Below are 19,292 nucleotides of genomic sequence, written 5' to 3'. Positions count from 1 at the left end.
TGGTCCGGATGCTGCGGTACCGTCTGCCAGACGGCAGCAGACAGAACAGATTGGTGCTGGGGTGATGGGGGGTCCTTTAATATCCTACCGGCCTTCTTCCTACACCGCTGGGTGTAGAGGTCCTCCATGGATGGCAGCTCCGTCCTGGTGATGTGCTGAGCAGTTTTCACCACCCTCTGTAGAGTCTTACGGTCGAGCCGTCTTGGATATGACCCTGGTGTGATGTGTCCATGTCAGGTCCTCACTGATGTTTACCCCGAGGAACCTGAAGCTGCTGACTCTCTCCACAGGAGTCCCGTCGATGGTGATGGGTGTGTGTGCCTCTCTCTGCCTCTTCCTGTAGTCCACAATCAGCTCCTTTGTTTTGCTGACGTTGAGATGGAGGTTGTTGTCCTGGCACCAAGATGTCAGGGCTCTGACCTCCTCTCTGTACGCCGTCTCGTCGCCGTCTGTGATCAGGCCGATGACGGTCGTGTCGTCAGCAAACTTGATGATGGTGTTGGAGCTGTGTGTGGCCACGCAGTCGTGCGTGAACAGGGAGTAGAGGAGAGGGCTGAGCACACAACCCTGAGGGGCTCCGGTGTTGAGGGTCAAGGTGGAGGATGTGATGTTCCCCATCCGCACTGCCTGGGATCTGCCCGTCAGGAAGCTCATGATCCAGTCACAGAGGGCGCTGTTGAGCCCAAGGTCCCTGAGCTTAATGATGAGCTTGGAGGGCACAATGGTGTTGAATGCTGAACTGCAGTCAATGAACAGCATTCTCACAGAAGTGTTCCTCTGGTCCAGGTGGGAGAGGGCAGTGTGGAGGGTGAGGGAGATGGCATCATCCGTGGACCTGTTTGCTCTGTAGGCAAACTGCAGGGGGTCCAGTGAGTCAGGGAGGGAGGAGGTGATAGAAGTTTGACTAACCGCTCAAAGCACTTCATGATGATGGAGGTGAGTGCAACTGGGCGGTAGTCATTGAGGCAGATGGGTTTTGTCTTTTTGGGGGGTAAAGGGGGAAGGACTAGTTTGTGGAGACAAAAGCTGCCTCCCCCCATTTTGAGGAAGGTCCCCCTGATGATATATTGTTCAGGTCTCTATCCTCAGGTTGTGACTCCGGCTCAGGTACAGGTGTTGAGTAATCTGTCAGGGAATATCTCTCTCTCTGTTGAAGGAATAATGTTTCATCTCTGCTAAATGTTGTACATCTTTAACAACAGGAGGACCATGGTGAACTCTACTCATATTTCATATTTCATACTTGGTGCCTACTTTGAAACGGGGGGTTTTAAATACTTGTTCTTCCTGATTGTCATGTGTTTGTATGTCTGTATTATAGGAGCCAATGTGTTGCTGATTGTGGTGATCTGTGTGAACAGGAGCTTACATGAACCTATGTACCTGTTTCTGTGCAGCCTGTTTGTAAATGAACTGTATGGTAGTACAGGGTTGTTTCCATTCCTTCTGCTTCAGATCCTCTCTGACATTCACACTGTTTCTGCTCCGCTCTGCTTCCTGCAGATTGTTTGTATTTATTCTTATGCAAGTATACAGTTTTGTAATTTAGCCGTCATGTCTTATGACCGATATCTTGCTATCTGTTTTCCTCTGCAGTATAACACATATATGACTTCTAAAAAGGCTTCCTTTCTTATTGCAGTGTCGTGGTTATATCCATTTATTACCATTTGGATTATGGTGTCTCTGACCCTGTCTCTGCAGCTGTGTGGGAACACCATCAACGAAGTGTACTGTGATAACTTCTCCATTGTGAAGCTGGCCTGCTCTGACACTACAGTCAATAATGTGTATGGACTCATTGCCACTTTTTTCTTGATCATGTTTCCTGTTTCTCTCACCTTTATCTCGTACATGAGGATCCTCAGAGTGTGTTTCTCTGGCTCCAAACAGACCAGACAGAAAGCTGTCAGTACCTGCACTCCTCACCTCGCCTCCCTCCTCAACTTCTCCTTTGGAGGTTTCTTCCAGATATTACAGAGCAGGTTTGATATGAGCAGTGTTCCCAACATGTTGCGCATTTTATTATCTCTGTACTTCCTAACATGCCAGCCTCTCTTCACCCCAGTTCTGTACGGGCTGAAGATGTCTAAAATCCGCAGCATATGTAAGCGTGTGCTGTGTGGTGAAGTGTAGGTGATGAAGAGAGAGGAAGAGCAGGGGATGAAAGGACCCGGCCTTCAGCAGTATTACCTCTGATGACGTGTCTATCTGACTGTGCAGAGGAAGGAAATGAAACAGCTGTACATGTGCTGAGCTCCATGCTGCTCTCTTTCTGCTTCTTATCTTTTCACTTCTCATATCAGCCTCAGTGAATTTGGGAGAGCCCTGAAGAGGTCCATGGGTCAGGACGTTAGGAGTGAAAGCTAATGAAGCTTCATATCTACTGTGTTCCCAACATGTTGACTGTCTGTTCATCCCTGTGGTTTCTAACCCTGTAATGTGTCCCAGATATACATCCTGTGTGCAACCTGCTGCTAGATTTCATATGAACTGACCTTATGAGTATACATCAATGCAGCGTTGTACTACACTGAATAAACAACACACAGCTCTATTTATTGTCATGTTAATGTAATGCAAAGTAATGGTTCTGATCCTTTATGGGATGCACAACGTTTACCTGTCATGGAGTATTTTTGTACTTTATTGTATTTGTACTTTTACTAAAGTAAAGGATCTTCTTCCACCTTTAATTCACCTAAAGCGACCCTCAGTGAGAGCGTCTGCAAGCGGTGATACCTGGAGGAACATTAAAGTCAGTTCATATTAGAGAATAATCAAAGGAAGTAGCTGTCCAAAAATAATTAGAAGCCTGGAAGTCAAGATCTAGGATCATGGGTTATCAGTTTTAGGTGCCCAATACATTTCACATGATTTCCAGGTCTTTTGTCTAAAGTATGAGGCTGTCCTTTTACAAAGTGTGAAACATAGATAGAGATTTGAAACCAGGTGGGATTGCTCTAAAGGAAGTGCCTATGACAATATTTCAGTTACATAACCATACGAGCTCCAAACCGACCAACAATATGCACCTGCTCTCAGCCTCCGGGACTCTTTAAAGTCTGAAAATTGACTGCAGCTAACACCTCGAGACGCCATATTCTACATGCCCAATCTGGACCCGAGGAGAGAAATGTTGTTTTTGTTTTTGTTTTTTTCATGTTACTACAACATCCAACAATTTAAACATCCAAAATATATGGCAGTACAGAAAATAGTAATTAAATGATGAATAAATAAAGAAGTACTCAGAATGTAGGTTACAGCTTGCATCCCAACAACACATTAAATCCTTTTCATTATCTCACTCCCCCATTGCCTCCTCCATATCCCCCTCCCTCAACAGTTCCAGAAACATCCTCCAAATATCGTAAAATTCAGAAGCCCTCTTTCTAACAATATACGTCAGTTTCTCAAGAGCCAAACTCGATGTTAAGTTACGTAACCAGTGGATAAAAGAGGGGCGACCAGCATTCTTCCAACATAATGCAGTACAGCGTTTGGCCTGCAATAAACAAAGGTCAACCATTTTTCTTTCCTTGCAAGATAAAGAACAGTCATCTGGATAAATACCTAAAATACATACCTTAGGGCATAAAGGTATAGGGGAAGTCGTGATCCGAGAGATATACTTTAACACTGAGCTCCAAAATGTTTGAATCTCTTCACATTTCCATAAACAGTGATATCATGTACCCTGGTGATTGTTGCACTTATAACATAGATCAAGTATATAGATCAAGTATATAGATCAAGTATATAGATCAAGTATATCAGGATCAAATGTATTTAATTGTACAGGGGAGATATACAGTGGGGCAAAAAAGTATTTAGTCAGCCACCAATTGTGCAAGTTCTCCCATTTAAAAAGATGAGAGAGGCCTGTAATTTTCATCATAGGTACACTTCATCTATGAGAGACAGAATGGGCGAAACAATCCAGGAAATCACATTGTCTGGTTTTTAATGAATTCATTATAAATTCCTCGGTAAAATAAGTATTTGGTCACCTACAAACAAGCAAGATTTCTGGCTCTCACAGACCTGTAACTTCTTCTTTAAGAGGCTCCTCTGTCCTCCACTCGTTACCTGTATTAATGGCACCTTTTTGAACTCGTTATCAGTATAAAAGACACCTGTCCACAACCTCAAACAGTCATACTCCAAACTCCACTATGGCCAAGACCAAAGAGCTGTCAAAGGAGACCAGAGACAAAATTGTAGACCTGCACCAGGCTGGGAAAACTGAATCTGCAATAGGTAAGCAGCTTGGTGTGAAGAAATCAACTGTGGGAGCAATTATTAGAAAATGGAAGACATACAAGACCACTGCTAATCTCCCTCGATCTGGGGCTCCACGCAAGATCTCACCCCGTGGGGTCAAAATGATCACAAGAACGGTGAGCAAAAATCCCAGAACCACACGGGGGGACCTAGTGAATGACCTGCAGAGAGCTGGGACCAAAGTAACAGAGGCTACCATCAGTAACACACTACGCCGCCAGGGACTTAAATCCTGCAGTTCCAGACGTGTCCCCCTGCTTAAGCCAGTACATGTCCAGGCCCGTCTGAAGTTTGCTAGAGGGCATTTGGATGATCCAGAAGAGGATTGGGAGAATGTCATATGGTCAGATGAAACCAAAATAGAACTTTTTGGTAAAAACTCAACTCGTCGTGTTTGGAGGAGAAAGACTGCAGAGTTGCATCCAAAGAACACCATACCTACTGTGAAGCATGGGGGGGAAACATCAGGCTTTGGGGCTGTTCTTCTGCAAAGGGACCAGGACGACTGATCCGTGTAAAGGAAAGAATGAATGGGGCCATGTATCGTGAGATTTTGAGTGAAAACCTCCTTCCATCAGCAAGGGCACTGAAGATGAAGCGTGGCTGGGTCTTTCAGCATGACAATGATCCCAAACACACCGCCAGGGCAACGAAGGAGTGGCTTCGTAAGAAGCATTTCAAGGTCCTGGAGTGGCCTAGCCAGTCTCCAGATCTCAACCCCATAGAAAATCTTTGGAGGGAGTTGAAAGTCCGTGTTGCCCAGCGACAGCCCCAACACATCACTGCTTTAGAGGAGATCTGCATGGAGGAATGGGCCAGAATACCAGCAACAGTGTGTGAAAACCTTGTGAAGACTTACAGAAAACCTTTGACCTCTGTCATTGCCAACAAAGGGTATATAACAAAGTATTGAGATGAACTTTTGTTATTGACCAAATACTTATTTTCCACAATAATCTGAAAACAAATTCATTAAAAATCCTACAATGTGATTTCCTGGATTTTTTTTTCTCATTCTGTCTCTCATAGCTGAGGTATACCTATGATAAAAATTACAGGCCTCTCTCATCTTTTTAAATGGGAGAACTTGCACAATTGGTGGCTGACTAAATACTTTTTTGCCCCACTGTATGTTCGCATTATCCAATTCAATTGTATCACTCTCAATCGAGTGTTGATGGTTTGAGTGTGTATTTTTAAACATATTTCACTCCATTCAATGAGAGTAATATCTTCTTGCAGGTCTCGTATCCATTGCTGTCTCTTACTATCAGAGTTTCCTTATGGTTTTCAACCAACATGTTATAAAACCGGGATACCAATCTTTTACCCAAACAGTTTTCTGTAACATGTGTTTCTAAGATGGAGAATGGAGGTCGTTGCACTGAATAGTTTAAGTGTGCCAGAATCAAACTTCTAAGTTGTAGATACTTAAAGAAGTGTTTTTGCGGCACATCAAACTTTGCCTTTATCTCACTGAATGACGTTAGAGTATTGTCCTCATATACATCCTGTAGTTTTACTTTGCCCTTGTTCAGCCATGCTTTAAAACCCATGTCGTCCTTTACTGGGGCGAAGTGATCATTACCCCATATTGGGGAGAACAGGACAACCCTGGGGAGTCCCCTAACAGTTTTTGAACTACATGCCAAACAACAATAGTGTTTTTTACAAAAGGATTAGTAGTACTCTTCTTTAATGTTCAATGACAAACCTTTTGAAGATAGTGTTTCAATTTCTATCCAGGGCATGAAAACATCTTCAGAAAACCAAAACATTGTGGCTCTCAACTGCGCAGCCCAATAATACCATTCTAGATTTGGCAACTGTAGCCCTCCCCTATCATACGGTAAATATAATAGAGAGAGTCTGAGTCTTGGCTTCCTATTATTCCAGATGAAATTAGAAAGGAGCTTTCATCTGACCATATGACATTCTCCCAATCCTCTTCTGGATCATCCAAATGCCCTCTAGCAAACTTCAGACGGGCCTGGACATGTACTGGCTTAAGTTCAAAAAGGTGCCATTAATACAGGTAACGAGTGGAGGACAGAGGAGCCTCTTAAAGAAGAAGTTACAGGTCTGTGAGAGCCAGACATCTTGCTTGTTTGTAGGTGACCCAATACTTATTTTACCGAGGAATTTATAATGAATTCATTAAAATCCTACAATGTGATTTCCTGGATTGTTTCCCCCATTCTGTCTCTCATAGTTGAGGTATACCTATGATAAAAATTACAGGCCTCTCTCATCTTTTGAAATGGGAGAACTTGCACAATTGGTGGCTGACTAAATACTTTTTTGCCCCACTGTATGTTGGTGGAACCCAAGAACCAACCTGCTTTACCTCCATCTCACCATCCAAGCACAAGAGTCCAGCTGCTATATGGGAACATCTGAAACCTGCACTGGACTATGTGCAGACCACACACCCAGAGGTGTCTGTTTTTTAGTGATGGGCCCTGTACGCAGTACAAGCAAAAAGGAAACTTTTTTCTCTTCAGTACAGAGCTTGAAAAGAGAGGACTGAGAGGGACCTGGAATTTTTTCGAGTCCAGTCATGGCAAAGGAGCACCAGATGGTGTTGGTGCTGCCTTAAAGAGATCAGCACACAACCTCATCAGCCATTGCCGGGACATCAACAATGCTTATGAGCTCTTCAAGGCCCTCTCTGAGACGGACACTTCGATCAAATTGTTTTTTATCAAGGATGAAGCTGTTGAGCAGGCACTGCAAAGGATGCCGTCCACCATTCCACCAGTTCCAGGAACCATGCACGTCCATCAGGTCATCACTCTTGCTCGAGGAGAGATAACATCGCGAGATGCCGGCTGCATGTGCTCCACCTATGGAAAGCTTGTATGTGAATGCTGGAATACAAAGCATTTCAGCTTTGTCAGGAAAGTCCCAGCTACCGTGTCGCCAGCTACTGTGTAGAAGGAAAGGGCAGAAAGAAATCAATTGGGATAACCCAGAGGTAATAGGGGAGTGGTGTCTGCTCACTTATGATAAAACATTGTATCCAGGAAGAATCCTTGCCACAAATGAAATCGACGTTCAAGTCAAATGCATGCACCATGCTGGAATAACCAAGAACAGGTTCTTTTGGCCTCTACAACAGGAGGTACTATGGTATCCATTTGATGATGTGCTTGAGCTCATCCCGCCTCCTCAGCCTGTGACAGGACGTGATTCACGTCACATGCAAATTCAGAATGAGATCTGGGACAGACTGTCTAACTAATGGATGAAAGAACCGTAAAAGCAGGAACAACAGATCAGATAAGAAAAGACACCATCCACATTCACTCATCAAACCTATTAGTTCAGTGTTTAGTGAACGCTCAATTTTCAGATTTTAGAAGAGACAGCAATGTACTTTTTTACTGCTGATACTACAGGTGAGAGATGAATTGTATTAAAGCCTGTGAAGAACATATGAAAGGATTTAATGTTAACGTTTATATTTAGAGTGTAACTGTTGTGATGTCAACTGTTACATTGTTAACCCAATTCCAGTGAGATAGATTTTGTATACAGCATTCAGCCTATGCTGCTGTTCTTCATCTTTCTTCTCACAGGACAGATCCGTTCAATCTAAATGTGATGTTATTTTACATACCTTATGATATGTAACAGTGTGTTCAACCCTGTTACAGTGTGTTCAACCCTGTTACAGTGTGTTCAACCCTGTTACAGTGTGTTCAACCTGTTACAGTGTGTTCAACCCTGTTACAGTGTGTTCAACCCTGTTACAGTGTGTTCAACTCTGTTACAGTGTGTTCAACCCTGTTACAGTGTGTTCAACTCTGTAACAGTGTGTTCAACCCTGTTACAGTGTGTTCAACTCTGTTACAGTGTGTTCAACCCTGTTACAGTGTGTTCAACCCTGTTACAGTGTGTTCAACCCTGTTACAGTGTGTTCAACCCTGTTACAGTGTGTTCAACTCTGTTACAGTGTGTTCAACCCTGTTACAGTGTGTTCAACTCTGTAACAGTGTGTTCAACCCTGTTACAGTGTGTTCAACTCTGTTACAGTGTGTTCAACTCTGTAACAGTGTGTTCAACCCTGTTACAGTGTGTTCAACTCTGTAACAGTGTGTTCAACCCTGTTACAGTGTGTTCAACCCTGTTACAGTGTGTTCAACCCTGTTACAATGTGTTCAACCCTGTTACAGTGTGTTCAACTCTGTAACAGTGTGTTCAACCCTGTTACAGTGTTTTCAACTCCTGTAACAGTGTGTTCAACCCTGTTACAGTGTGTTCAACTCTGTAACAGTGTGTTCAACCCTGTTACAGTGTGTTCAACTCTGTAACAGTGTGTTCAACCCTGTTACAGTGTTTTCAACTCTGTTACAGTGTGCTCAACCCTGTTACAGTGTGTTCAACTCTGTAACAGTGTGTTCAACCCTGTTACAGTGTGTTCAACTCTGTAACAGTGTGTTCAACCCTGTTACAGTGTGTTCAACTCTGTTACAGTGTGTTCAACTCTGTTACAGTGTGTTCAACCCTGTTACAGTGTTTTCAACCCTGTTACAGTGTGTTCAACCCTGTTACAGTGTGTTCAACTCTGTTACAGTGTGTTCAACCCTGTTACAGTGTTTTCAACTCTGTTACAGTGTGTTCAACTCTGTTACAGTGTGTTCAACCCTGTTACAGTGTGTTCAACTCTGTTACAGTGTGTTCAACTCTGTTACAGTGTGTTCAACTCTGTTACAGTGTGTTCAACTCTGTTACAGTGTGTTCAACCCTGTTACAGTGTTTTCAACCATGTTACAGTGTGTTCAACTACAGTGTTCAACCTGTTACAGTGTGTTCAACCCTGTTACAGTGTGTTCAACTCTGTTACAGTGTGTTCAACTCTGTTACAGTGTGTTCAACTCTGTTACAGTGTGTTCAACCATGTTACAGTGTGTTCAACCCTGTTACAGTGTGTTCAACTCTGTTACAGTGTGTTCAACTCTGTTACAGGGAGCCACTTCTCCAGGAAAGCCACCGCATCATTTCCTTCCATCTTCTCCGGTACGTTAACTAGTCGCAGGTTGGATCGGCGAGAGCGGTTTTCAAGCTCGTCGAGTTTGTTCGTGAGGAGAGTAACTTGTTTAACCAGCGCATCAGTCGTGCCTTTCTCTGAGTTAACTGGGTCCTCTACGCTGCTGATGCGCACTTCTGCTTCATCCATGCGAGCCGAGAAGTCCTGCACATCCCTCTTAACGTCTTGGATTGCTTTCAGGACCATATCAGTCTTTGTGGAAAAGTCATTTCTAATCCCATCGAGTATCTGAATAATGTCCATGTTGTGGGCCCCTCCAGCATCCACGTCTCCGTGACACACGTGGCTAGCTTCACCTGTTGAGTTAGCTAGGCTGTTAGCATCTGAGACCTCCTCTTCGTGACTCGGAGAAAAGTGTGCTTTAGATTTGTTTTGTGCTTTCTTTGTCGGCATATTGTCGCGGGTGTACAAAAATAAGTCGCCGCAAATGATAGTTATCACTGTTCATGCAGTTAAAGGAAAATGTACATGTATCGCCAGGAGCTCACAGAAAGACGTGTGCTCAGGTCGGTGTCATAACCACGCCCCAGAGACAATGTGTTTTAATTCTTGTAGATCATTGTGGTTCTCAAAGCCTTACTGCTGGACCCTGGAACGAGGATTACACAGGGTCTTATCACCAGAATGGTAATGACTATACCCCTATTACTTTTCAATGGCCATCCCTCGGGACAGATCTCCCACTGAAACAAAGAATGTCTAATTCTGTTTCCCCAACTGAAGCTTTGAGTTAGCCTGATAACACGGGCAACATTTCAACCTCCTCCCTCTACTCATTCTTAAGATACAACCCTCAACATTCGAAGAACCGTGGGCCCTGCCTCGTGGTATTTTGAGCGGACCAATTCCTCAGGGTCTCAGGGATTTGAAATGAACAGGGTCCAACATTAAAGGTGTTTTTGCCTGTGGGGGGGGGGGGGGGGGGGGGGGGCTACAACTCACAGGGCACTTTACACTAAACTCTTGCCAGTGTATTTAGGGCTGTTAGACTGAAGAGAGGTCTTTTGAGGGTGGGTCAGCATGTTTGGCTTGTGGAAAGGGGTCCAGGAGGCTCCAGCGGCTTGAGTGGCTGTCTGTCTGACGAGGGCATGGTGGGGCTGGGCCTCTCATGTTAGGTCAAGACTTCCAGGAAAGGGGGGTCATTGAGCCAGACCTGGCAGCCAACTTAGAGTGTCCTTTCCTGGGTCAATCACAGCCTGACCCCCACTCTTCCCCTGGTGGTGTGAAAGTATTGGCTGCTTCATCCTGGTCAATACATGAGTCTTCAGGCTCTTTGAGGTGTTTCCACTGCACAGGGACTTCAGGGGAAACAAAGAGTGTGCCTTCTGATGGATTTGTGCAAAAATATCCCAAACTTTGAAAATCTATATTTTTGCGACAGAAGGTGCTGACCCCCTGCTTTCTGTCCCATTGTGCCCAACGTAAAACCGAGTCAATGTAGAGACCCCTCACTGATCTATGGGACCTAGAATTAGCCCCTCAAGGAGGTTATATCAGCGTCCATGTGGAAGAAGCAAACCGATTTCATGTCTTGGCCATCCTAAGGTTCCAGCAAGGCTGCATGAAGTGATGACATCATTTACCAGGGACATTTTTACTGAGCTCATGACATTTAATGAAAATATCCTTAAGGTTTTCATATCAGTCAGAAATGATCAAAAGCCAGATGCTCTTTAAGGTCTGTCCAGTAAAACTCCTCCCCCACAGCTGTGTCTCCCTCCCCCTCCACATATTGTCAGACAGAAAAGGTCCCTGTCATGAGCTCCAGGCTTGACTCCAGCTCAGGAACAGCAGGTAAACAGACTGTTGTCTGACATGTTTCACACTTGATAGGTGTTTCTGTTGTTGGATGAATTGTTGAATAATGCTGTTTCTGTGCTCGTCTTCATCTAAATGTTTTAAATCTTTAACCACAGGAGAACCATGGTGAACTCTACCCACGTTTCATATTTCATACTCAGTGCATACTCTGACACCGGGGTCTTCAAACCTTTGTATTTCCTGATGATTCTGGCTTTGTATGTCTGTATTATAGGAGCCAATGTGTTGCTGATTGTGGTGATCTGTGTGAACAGGAGCTTACATGAACCTATGTACCTGTTTCTGTGCAGCCTGTTTGTAAATGAACTGTATGGTAGTACAGGGTTGTTTCCATTCCTTCTGCTTCAGATCCTCTCTGACATTCACACTGTTTCTGCTCCGCTCTGCTTCCTGCAGGTATTCTCTGTGTACTCTTATGTGTGTGTGGAATTTCTCACCTTAGCCGTCATGTCTTATGACCGATATCTGGCTATCTGTCATCCTCTGCAGTATAACACATATATGACTTCTAACAAGGCGTCCTTTCTTGTTGCAGTGTCGTGGTTGTTCCCTTTTCTTGCCATTGTTGTTCTGATATCCTTAAGTGCCTCTCTGCAGCTGTGTGGGAACATCATTAACAAAGTGTACTGTGGGAACTACTCCATAGTGAAGCTGGCCTGCTCTGACACCAGGGTCAATAATATTTATGGACTCTTTTACACGGTCATCTCCATCATCATTCCTCTGCTTTTAATCCTCTACACGTACATGAGGATCCTCAGAGTGTGTTTCTCTGGCTCCAAACAGACCAGACAGAAAGCTGTCAGTACCTGCACTCCTCACCTCGCCTCCCTCCTCAACTTCTCCTTTGGAGGTTTCTTCCAGATATTACAGAGCAGGTTTGATATGAGCAGTGTTCCCAACATGTTGCGCATTTTATTATCTCTGTACTTCCTAACATGCCAGCCTCTCTTCACCCCAGTTCTGTACGGGCTGAAGATGTCTAAAATCCGCAGCATATGTAAGCGTGTGCTGTGTGGTGAAGTGTAGGTGATGAAGAGAGAGGAAGAGCAGGGGATGAAAGGACCCGGCCTTCAGCAGTATTACCTCTGATGACGTGTCTATCTGACTGAAAGCTCTTCGTCTGTTCTTATTTTACTTTAATGACATTTTAATCTTCTATATGAAGCAAAGCTGTATGATAACCATGAAGTTTCACTGACCTTCACAAAGAACTTTGCTGTCTCTAAAACTGCAAAAAGAGAATGCTTTCCGCTGAAAGCTGTTCTGATTTGTGGGAACGATATGTTGTAGGAAAAGGGTTTTTATTGTCCAGAAAACCAGAGAAACGTCTTTAAATCTGAGATCTAACCGTGCTCACTTTATATAAAAAACATTAGAAAGTTACAATATAAAAATATAAGGTTAAATACAACATGTACTGTATGAAATGTAGATTAGAAAACATGTGTTTGTCGTAGACAGTAAAGGCATTAAATACACACTGAGATTTAACCGTGTAACAATTAAGTGCAAAGAAGGAGTATAACATGTACACATTTCTATTGTAGTGTGTGTGTGTGTGTGTGTGTGTGTGTGTGTGTGTGTGTGTGTGTGTGTGTGTGTGTGTGTGTGCGTGTGTGGTAAACATGCAGTTTAACCACCATGAAATAAATCGCAGGCTCACGTGTGATGTGATGTGTGGCTTCTTGTTTCTCACGTTGAATCAAACTGTTAATGATTATGTTACTCCTCTTTGATGCCATTTGTTGTTTTATAATGTAAAAAGGTGCAGCCTGTTTCCCAGGGATCAACACAAACACACAATGATGAATGAATGATGTTAATACCACCAACACATGCTTTATTACATGTGATACTATGGGGCCCAAAAACATTGCTCTCATTACCTTGCACTTGGAAAGAGACGTCAGGACACCAGCCTTTAACTTCCCAGTACGAACACTTGAACTGCCCTTATTTAAATCATTAGAGTGTCTAAAGAAGCAACATGCTCTAATACTCTAGTTTCCCTTTCCATTCATTGACTCAGACCGGGTTTTAAGTAAAGTCTGTTGTCTTGAAACCCCGGGCTAACGGTTAGCTGCACCGTGTTGTCTTTAAACCTCGGGCTAACGGTTAGCTGCACCGTGTTGTCTTAAACCTCGGGCTAAACGGTTAGCTGCACCGTGCTGTCTTTAAACCCCGGGCTAAAAGTTAGCTGCACCGTGCTGTCTTTAAACCCCGGGCTAAAAGTTAGCTGCACCGTGCTGTCTTTAAACCTCGGGCTAACGGTTAGCTGCACCGTGTTGTCTTTAAACCTCGGGCTAAAAGTTAGCTGCACCGTGTTGTCTTTGAACCTCGGGCTAACGGTTAGCTGCACCGTGCTGTCTTTAAACCCCGGGCTAAAAGTTAGCTGCACCGTGTTGTCTTTAAACCTCGGGCTAACGGTTAGCTGCACCGTGCTGTCTTTAAACCTCGGGCTAACGGTTAGCTGCAACCGTGTTGTCTTTAAACCTCGGGCTAACGGTTAGCTGCACCGTGTTGTCTTTGAACCTCGGGCTAACGGTTAGCTGCACCAAAACCCATCTACGGAAAGCCCCTTCACTCTCTATTCACCCCCATTGTACCGAATTTGGCTGCAGTTCACCTAGGGGGCGATCGCGGGCGAGTGCAGAATACATGGACCCCTATGGAGCTAGGCGGCTAGCTACATCATTCTCCTAGCATATCGTCTACAAAATCCAAAATACTACTGTGGTTTCCGAGAGGTCGACAGGGATTTTTCGTCAAAAGTGGAATAATCTGGGGGTCATAGCCTTTTGTTTTCTTACAGGTTGGGCAGTTGCGACCCAGGTTCTGCTAGCATCTGGCTAATGAAAGCCGATTGGTCAATGAAGAACTCACGACTGGTTACGACCGAAGAATACGCTTTGTGGTACCTGTCCACAGAACATCAACAATGCTCTTAAGGTGCCAACCGCCGTTAAAAGAGAAGAAGAAGAAAGCTCTTAAGGAGGACTCTGAAAGGACATTACAATCGAACTTTTTTATTTGATTATGGTCAACTTTGGATGTACTGATCCTACCACACACATACATTGTATTGTAAAAATAAATTTGAAAGTTAACTGATTACGAGCATGTGTTTGTTTTCTTACCTTGAGCGTATGTTCGATATTGCTATATTGCTACCTTAAGGATAAATCCCGCTTTCTAGAACATTAAACATTAAACATTCCGTAAAAAAAAGTTGATTAAGATAAAGATGCCGCGTCAGTGTGCTGCAATTAATTGCAAAAATTCTCAAAAAGGACTGTCCTATTTCAGCTTATAATCAATAATAATAATATATAATCAGTCAATATTAAAAGTTCTCTGGTCCCACGGAGCCAAATCAGCTGCGATCGTATGCAGCTGTTGCTGCGAGGGAAAGGAAAGGGAAGGAGAGACACAAGGTGCCGTAAAGCAATTTATCACGCATGACGTCATCCGATTTACAAAAACCTAATTTTAGTCAAAATCAAGCGAAAATAAAATACTAGCTATGTGTCGTTTGTGAGGATTATCCATTCCATGTTTAAAAAACTATAGCAGTGATTTAAAAAAAAATTATATCCAAAGAAATGTAGGAATCTATGGGTGGGGCTCCATAGGACCACATTCATTCTGCACTGGCCCACCAGCGCCCCCCAGGTGCAGTACCATACCGGAACGGTTTTGAGAGTGAACGTTCTCGTCAATATTAAAAGTTCTCTGGCTGCACCGTGTTGTCTTTGAACCTCGGGCTAACGGTTAGCTGCACCGTGTTGTCTTTGAACCTCGGGCTAACGGTTAGCTGCACCGTGTTGTCTTTGAACCTCGGGCTAACGGTTAGCTGCACCGTGTTGTCTTTGAACCTCGGGCTAACGGTTAGCTGCACCGTGTTGTCTTTAAACCTCGGGCTAACGGTTAGCTGCACCGTGTTGTCTTTAAACCTCGGGCTAACGGTTAGCTGCACCGTGTTGTCTTTAAACCTCGGGCTAACGGTTAGCTGCACCGTGTTGTCTTTGAACCTCGGGCTAACGGTTAGCTGCACCATGTTGTCTTTAAACCTCGGGCTAACGGTTAGCTGCACCGTGCTGTCTTTAAACCTCGGGCTAACGGTTAGTTATTCCATATTTGAATACTGTGATGTATTAAGGAGACGGACACCGCTATGTCGTTCACATCTTTACTCCACGTTGAACTTCAACTTGGCTGCGCATGCGCGCTACAACATGTTAACCAGGACCGTATTCACTAAGGTCCAAAAAGCACCAGTTTGCATTGTAACGTCATAAACATCACGAGGTCAATATACCACATCATCTCCCCTTTTAGCTGAAAACTTCCAAATAAAATGGTTCAATAAAACACTGAAATATTACCATTTTTCCTTAATTGAACACAATTGTAGTTATTAACCAACACAATATGGTCTCAGTTTTAACTAATATTTTCCATAACATAAATTATTTTATTTATCGTTTATTTGGTAGGGACAAATACAATATACATTGACAGACTGAAAACAGCTATCCGATGCAAGTATCGTAATGTTTATAGCGAATGCTAGTTTGCAACACTGGTCCCTAATATAGTCCTTTAAACAACATGACATCATAGCAACGTTGTTCTTACAGTCCAGTATGTACGTCTCATGAAAGTGTGTGTGTGTATTTTCAGTTGTATGAGGAATGACAATGTCAACATTAATGACATTTTTCTCTTATGGCATGTATCGCTTAGGTGGTTTAGTCTCTCTGTTTGAGCGTCTCATAGCCACAGGTTCAGGCTTGAGAGGCTCTGGCGCTGGCATGTTACAGTCTATAATGTCCTGAGAACTGCTGCCATCAAATCCATTATCCTGTCCTCCCTGTGGTTCTGTATCATCAGGCTCAGCAACAGCGCGGGGACGTAGCTGATCTCCGTGGCGTCTGTGCACAGTCAGAGTCCCGCTCTAAGACTTTGTATGTCACAGGGCCAGTCTGTCTCACAACCATTCCTGGAATCCATTTGTGATCTCCTCCCACTGTGCTTCGCAGATACACAGAATCATCGTCTTTGAAGAATCGGTCTGCAGCACTGCGGTCAACTGCCTGATTTGCTGACACCTTATAATCTCCACATAGGCGAAGTAACGCGTCTCTTTTCTGCACTGGCTCTATGGGAGCTGCCCATTCACTGTGCTTCACTAGAGATAGTATGTTAGCTTCTTCTATCCTCCTGAGCTCTTTCTCTACTCTGTCTTTCATAGCGAATGGAAGGGGTCTGTGTACAACTTGGGAGTTACATCTGGTTTCACTATGATTGAGGCTTTGACATCTTAAAGAGTCCCCAACCCCTCTTTGAATACCTCTGCATATTTTTCTAGCACTTCAACAAGTGACAGACACTTGTTTTCGTTCAGATTCTTAATCTGCTGCCAGTTTAACCTGAGTTTCCTTAGCCAATTTGTGCCACACAGTGTTGAGCCATATCCCTTAACTATTCACAATGGCAAATCCACTGTCTGACCCTCATAGACCACCTTTGTTATGATCTGACCAAGTACAGGGATCTGACCTCCATTATGAGCTTTAAGCTTGATTTGAGTTTTCTGCAGTGGCTGATGTGAGAACTTCTCTTTGTATGTTCTGTGTGACATTACACTCCCAGCAGCCCCACTGTCTACTTCCATCTCTAAAGTAACATCAGCTACTAGAAAGGTCTTTTATACAGGTCATCATCTTCACCTGTGACAGTCAGAATGCTAAACATGCTTGTATGTTGAAGCTTCTTCAGGTTCAACATACAAGCATGTTTAAGTCACAGTGAGATGCGCATTGCTTTAACTCTGCTACATAATGTGCTACCGGTTGGTTAGCTTTCTGGTTGCACCGGTTGAAACACAACCTTTCCGCCACCAATAAAGGCTTTGGCTCAAAACGTCTCTTTAGTATGTCCACAATCTTGTAAAACGTGTTATCCTTTGGCTCATCAGGCTGCACCAGGTTTCTTAAAAGACCATACGTAGATGCGCCGATTACACTTAGCAGCGTGGCTACATGTGTCTTCGCTAATATCATTAGCTTCATAGAAGTAGGTCGAGCCTTTCGATGTAGGCCGCCCATTGCTCATTTTACGGCCTAAACTCGTCAATTCTTCTAAACAGGGCCATTGTACTCACTAGTACCGACACCAACTGTCTCTCCTTTTCCGCAAGGAAACGTTAGTTTTATTGTCTGTGATGTATTAAGGAGACGGACACCGCTATGTCGTTCACATCTTTACTCCACGTTGAACTCCAACTTGGCTGCGCATGCGCGCTACAACACGTTACCCAGGACCGTATTCACTAAGGTCCAAAAAGCACCATTTTGCATTGTAACGTCATAAACATCATGAGGTCAATATACCACAAACACCAGCAAATGTTCAACAATAAATCAGAGGCTGAGCTTCCTGTGACTTTAAGGGTAGGGGCGTCCTCTGACGTGAAAAGCTTAAAAGACTCAGAAGCAGGCTCTGGGCTCAGTTAGGATGGCCTCTCAGGCTTCACCTGTGTCCGCAGGTATATCTCTAACCACTGTGTTTGAACCAGAGACGGTAAGCTTGAGATAATTAGCACTCATTATGTGTTGACTGCAGGCTGAATGCTGTTGATGGTTTAGCTGCAACCGGTAACTTTAATTTTCACCTTACTTTATTTATTATGGTTTCACCTGCAGAGACTACGTAGAATAATGGAAAACCTTAAATGTCCAAAGAAGTTCTTTTCACTCTGATATTACAAAGAGAGAAGCTGAAAATCTGGAGATAAAAAGGTTGAAACCCGTATTGTTGTTGCTGCCTTACATTGTGATGCATGTTAACATTTAGACTAGTTTTAACAGACTAAATGTGACCTTCGTATTACTCATGTTTTTCCTGCGCACAGCTTTTTGAACCAGTGGAACCATGGTGAACTCTACTCATATTTCATATTTCATACTTGGTGCCTACTTTGAAACGGGGGTTTTAAATACTTGTTCTTCCTGATTGTCATGTGTTTGTATGTCTGTATTATAGGAGCCAATGTGTTGCTGATTGTGGTGATCTGTGTGAACAGGAGCTTACATGAACCTATGTACCTGTTTCTGTGCAGCCTGTTTGTAAATGAACTGTATGGTAGTACAGGGTTGTTTCCATTCCTTCTGCTTCAGATCCTCTCTGACATTCACACTGTTTCTGCTCCGCTCTGCTTCCTGCAGGTCTTCTCTGTGTACTCTTATGGAAGTGTGGAGTTTACTAATTTAGCCGTCATGTCTTATGACCGATATCTGGCTATCTGTCATCCTCTGCAGTATAACACATATATGACGTATAATAAGGTTGTTGTGCTTATTGCTGCCATATGGATTCCTCCTTTTATAGCTGTTTTTGTCACGATATCTCTGAGTGCCTCTCTGCAGCTGTGTGGGAACATCATCAGCAAAGTGTACTGTGATAACTACTCCATTGTGAAGCTGGCCTGCTCTGACACTACAGTCAATAATGTGTATGAACTCATTGCCACGTTCCTCACTGTCTGTGGTCCGCTATGTGTATTCCTCTACACGTACATGAGGATCCTCAGAGTGTGTTTCTCTGGGTGTAAGCAGAGCAGACAGAAAGCTTTCAGTACCTGCACTCCTCACCTCGCTGCTCTCATCAACTTCTCTTTTGGAGTTTTCTTTGAGATACTACAGAGCAGGTTTGATATGAGCAGTGTTCCCAACATGTTGAGGATATTTTTGTCGTTATATTTCCTCACGTGCCAGCCTCTCTTCAGCCCTGTGATGTACGGCCTCAACATGTCCAAAATATACCTCCTGTGCAAAAACCTGCTGCTAGCTTGTGTTGGGAATACCATCTAACAGCTGCGCTCAGTTTGAGTCAGAAGAGGAATTAAAAAACACGTCTTCTCTAAAGGACCTTCGTCTTCTATAATCTGTTCTTTAAAATCCTGAACCTGTATTGAATTTATTGAGGGAAATGTTCATATCAAATCGTCCATTGAGCATGACTTTAATAAATAAATAAAGTCATGAAGTTTAGTTTTCTACACATTTTGAGATTGTGTTGCTTTTGTTGAGTATTTTCACTTGGTCAGATTTTATATCTTTATCTT

At 43.6% G+C, this 19,292-nt stretch overlaps 2 protein-coding genes and 1 pseudogene across 2 annotated transcripts; all 3 read left to right on the top strand.

Annotated features, from left to right (window-relative positions):
• Window positions 1–1,206: 1,206 nt before the first annotated feature.
• Window positions 1,207–2,136, top strand: LOC134880175 (olfactory receptor 11A1-like). Its single transcript, XM_063906929.1, has one exon. It carries the CDS (start codon window positions 1,210–1,212, stop codon window positions 2,134–2,136), a length of 927 nt encoding a protein of 308 aa, XP_063762999.1. The 5' UTR covers window positions 1,207–1,209.
• A 9,124-nt stretch (window positions 2,137–11,260) lies between these two features.
• Window positions 11,261–12,190, top strand: LOC134880176 (olfactory receptor 11A1-like). Its single transcript, XM_063906930.1, has one exon. The coding sequence runs from the start codon at window positions 11,264–11,266 to the stop codon at window positions 12,188–12,190; it is 927 nt and encodes a 308-aa protein (XP_063763000.1). The 5' UTR covers window positions 11,261–11,263.
• Window positions 12,191–18,100: 5,910 nt separating this feature from the next.
• On the top strand, window positions 18,101–19,038 carry LOC134880419 (olfactory receptor 11A1-like; annotated as a pseudogene).
• Window positions 19,039–19,292: the final 254 nt, after the last annotated feature.

This window comes from Eleginops maclovinus, chromosome 18, assembly GCF_036324505.1.
Source record: "Eleginops maclovinus isolate JMC-PN-2008 ecotype Puerto Natales chromosome 18, JC_Emac_rtc_rv5, whole genome shotgun sequence".
NCBI lineage: Eukaryota > Metazoa > Chordata > Actinopteri > Perciformes > Eleginopidae > Eleginops > Eleginops maclovinus.
This window is presented reverse-complemented; position numbering and strand designations above follow the sequence as displayed.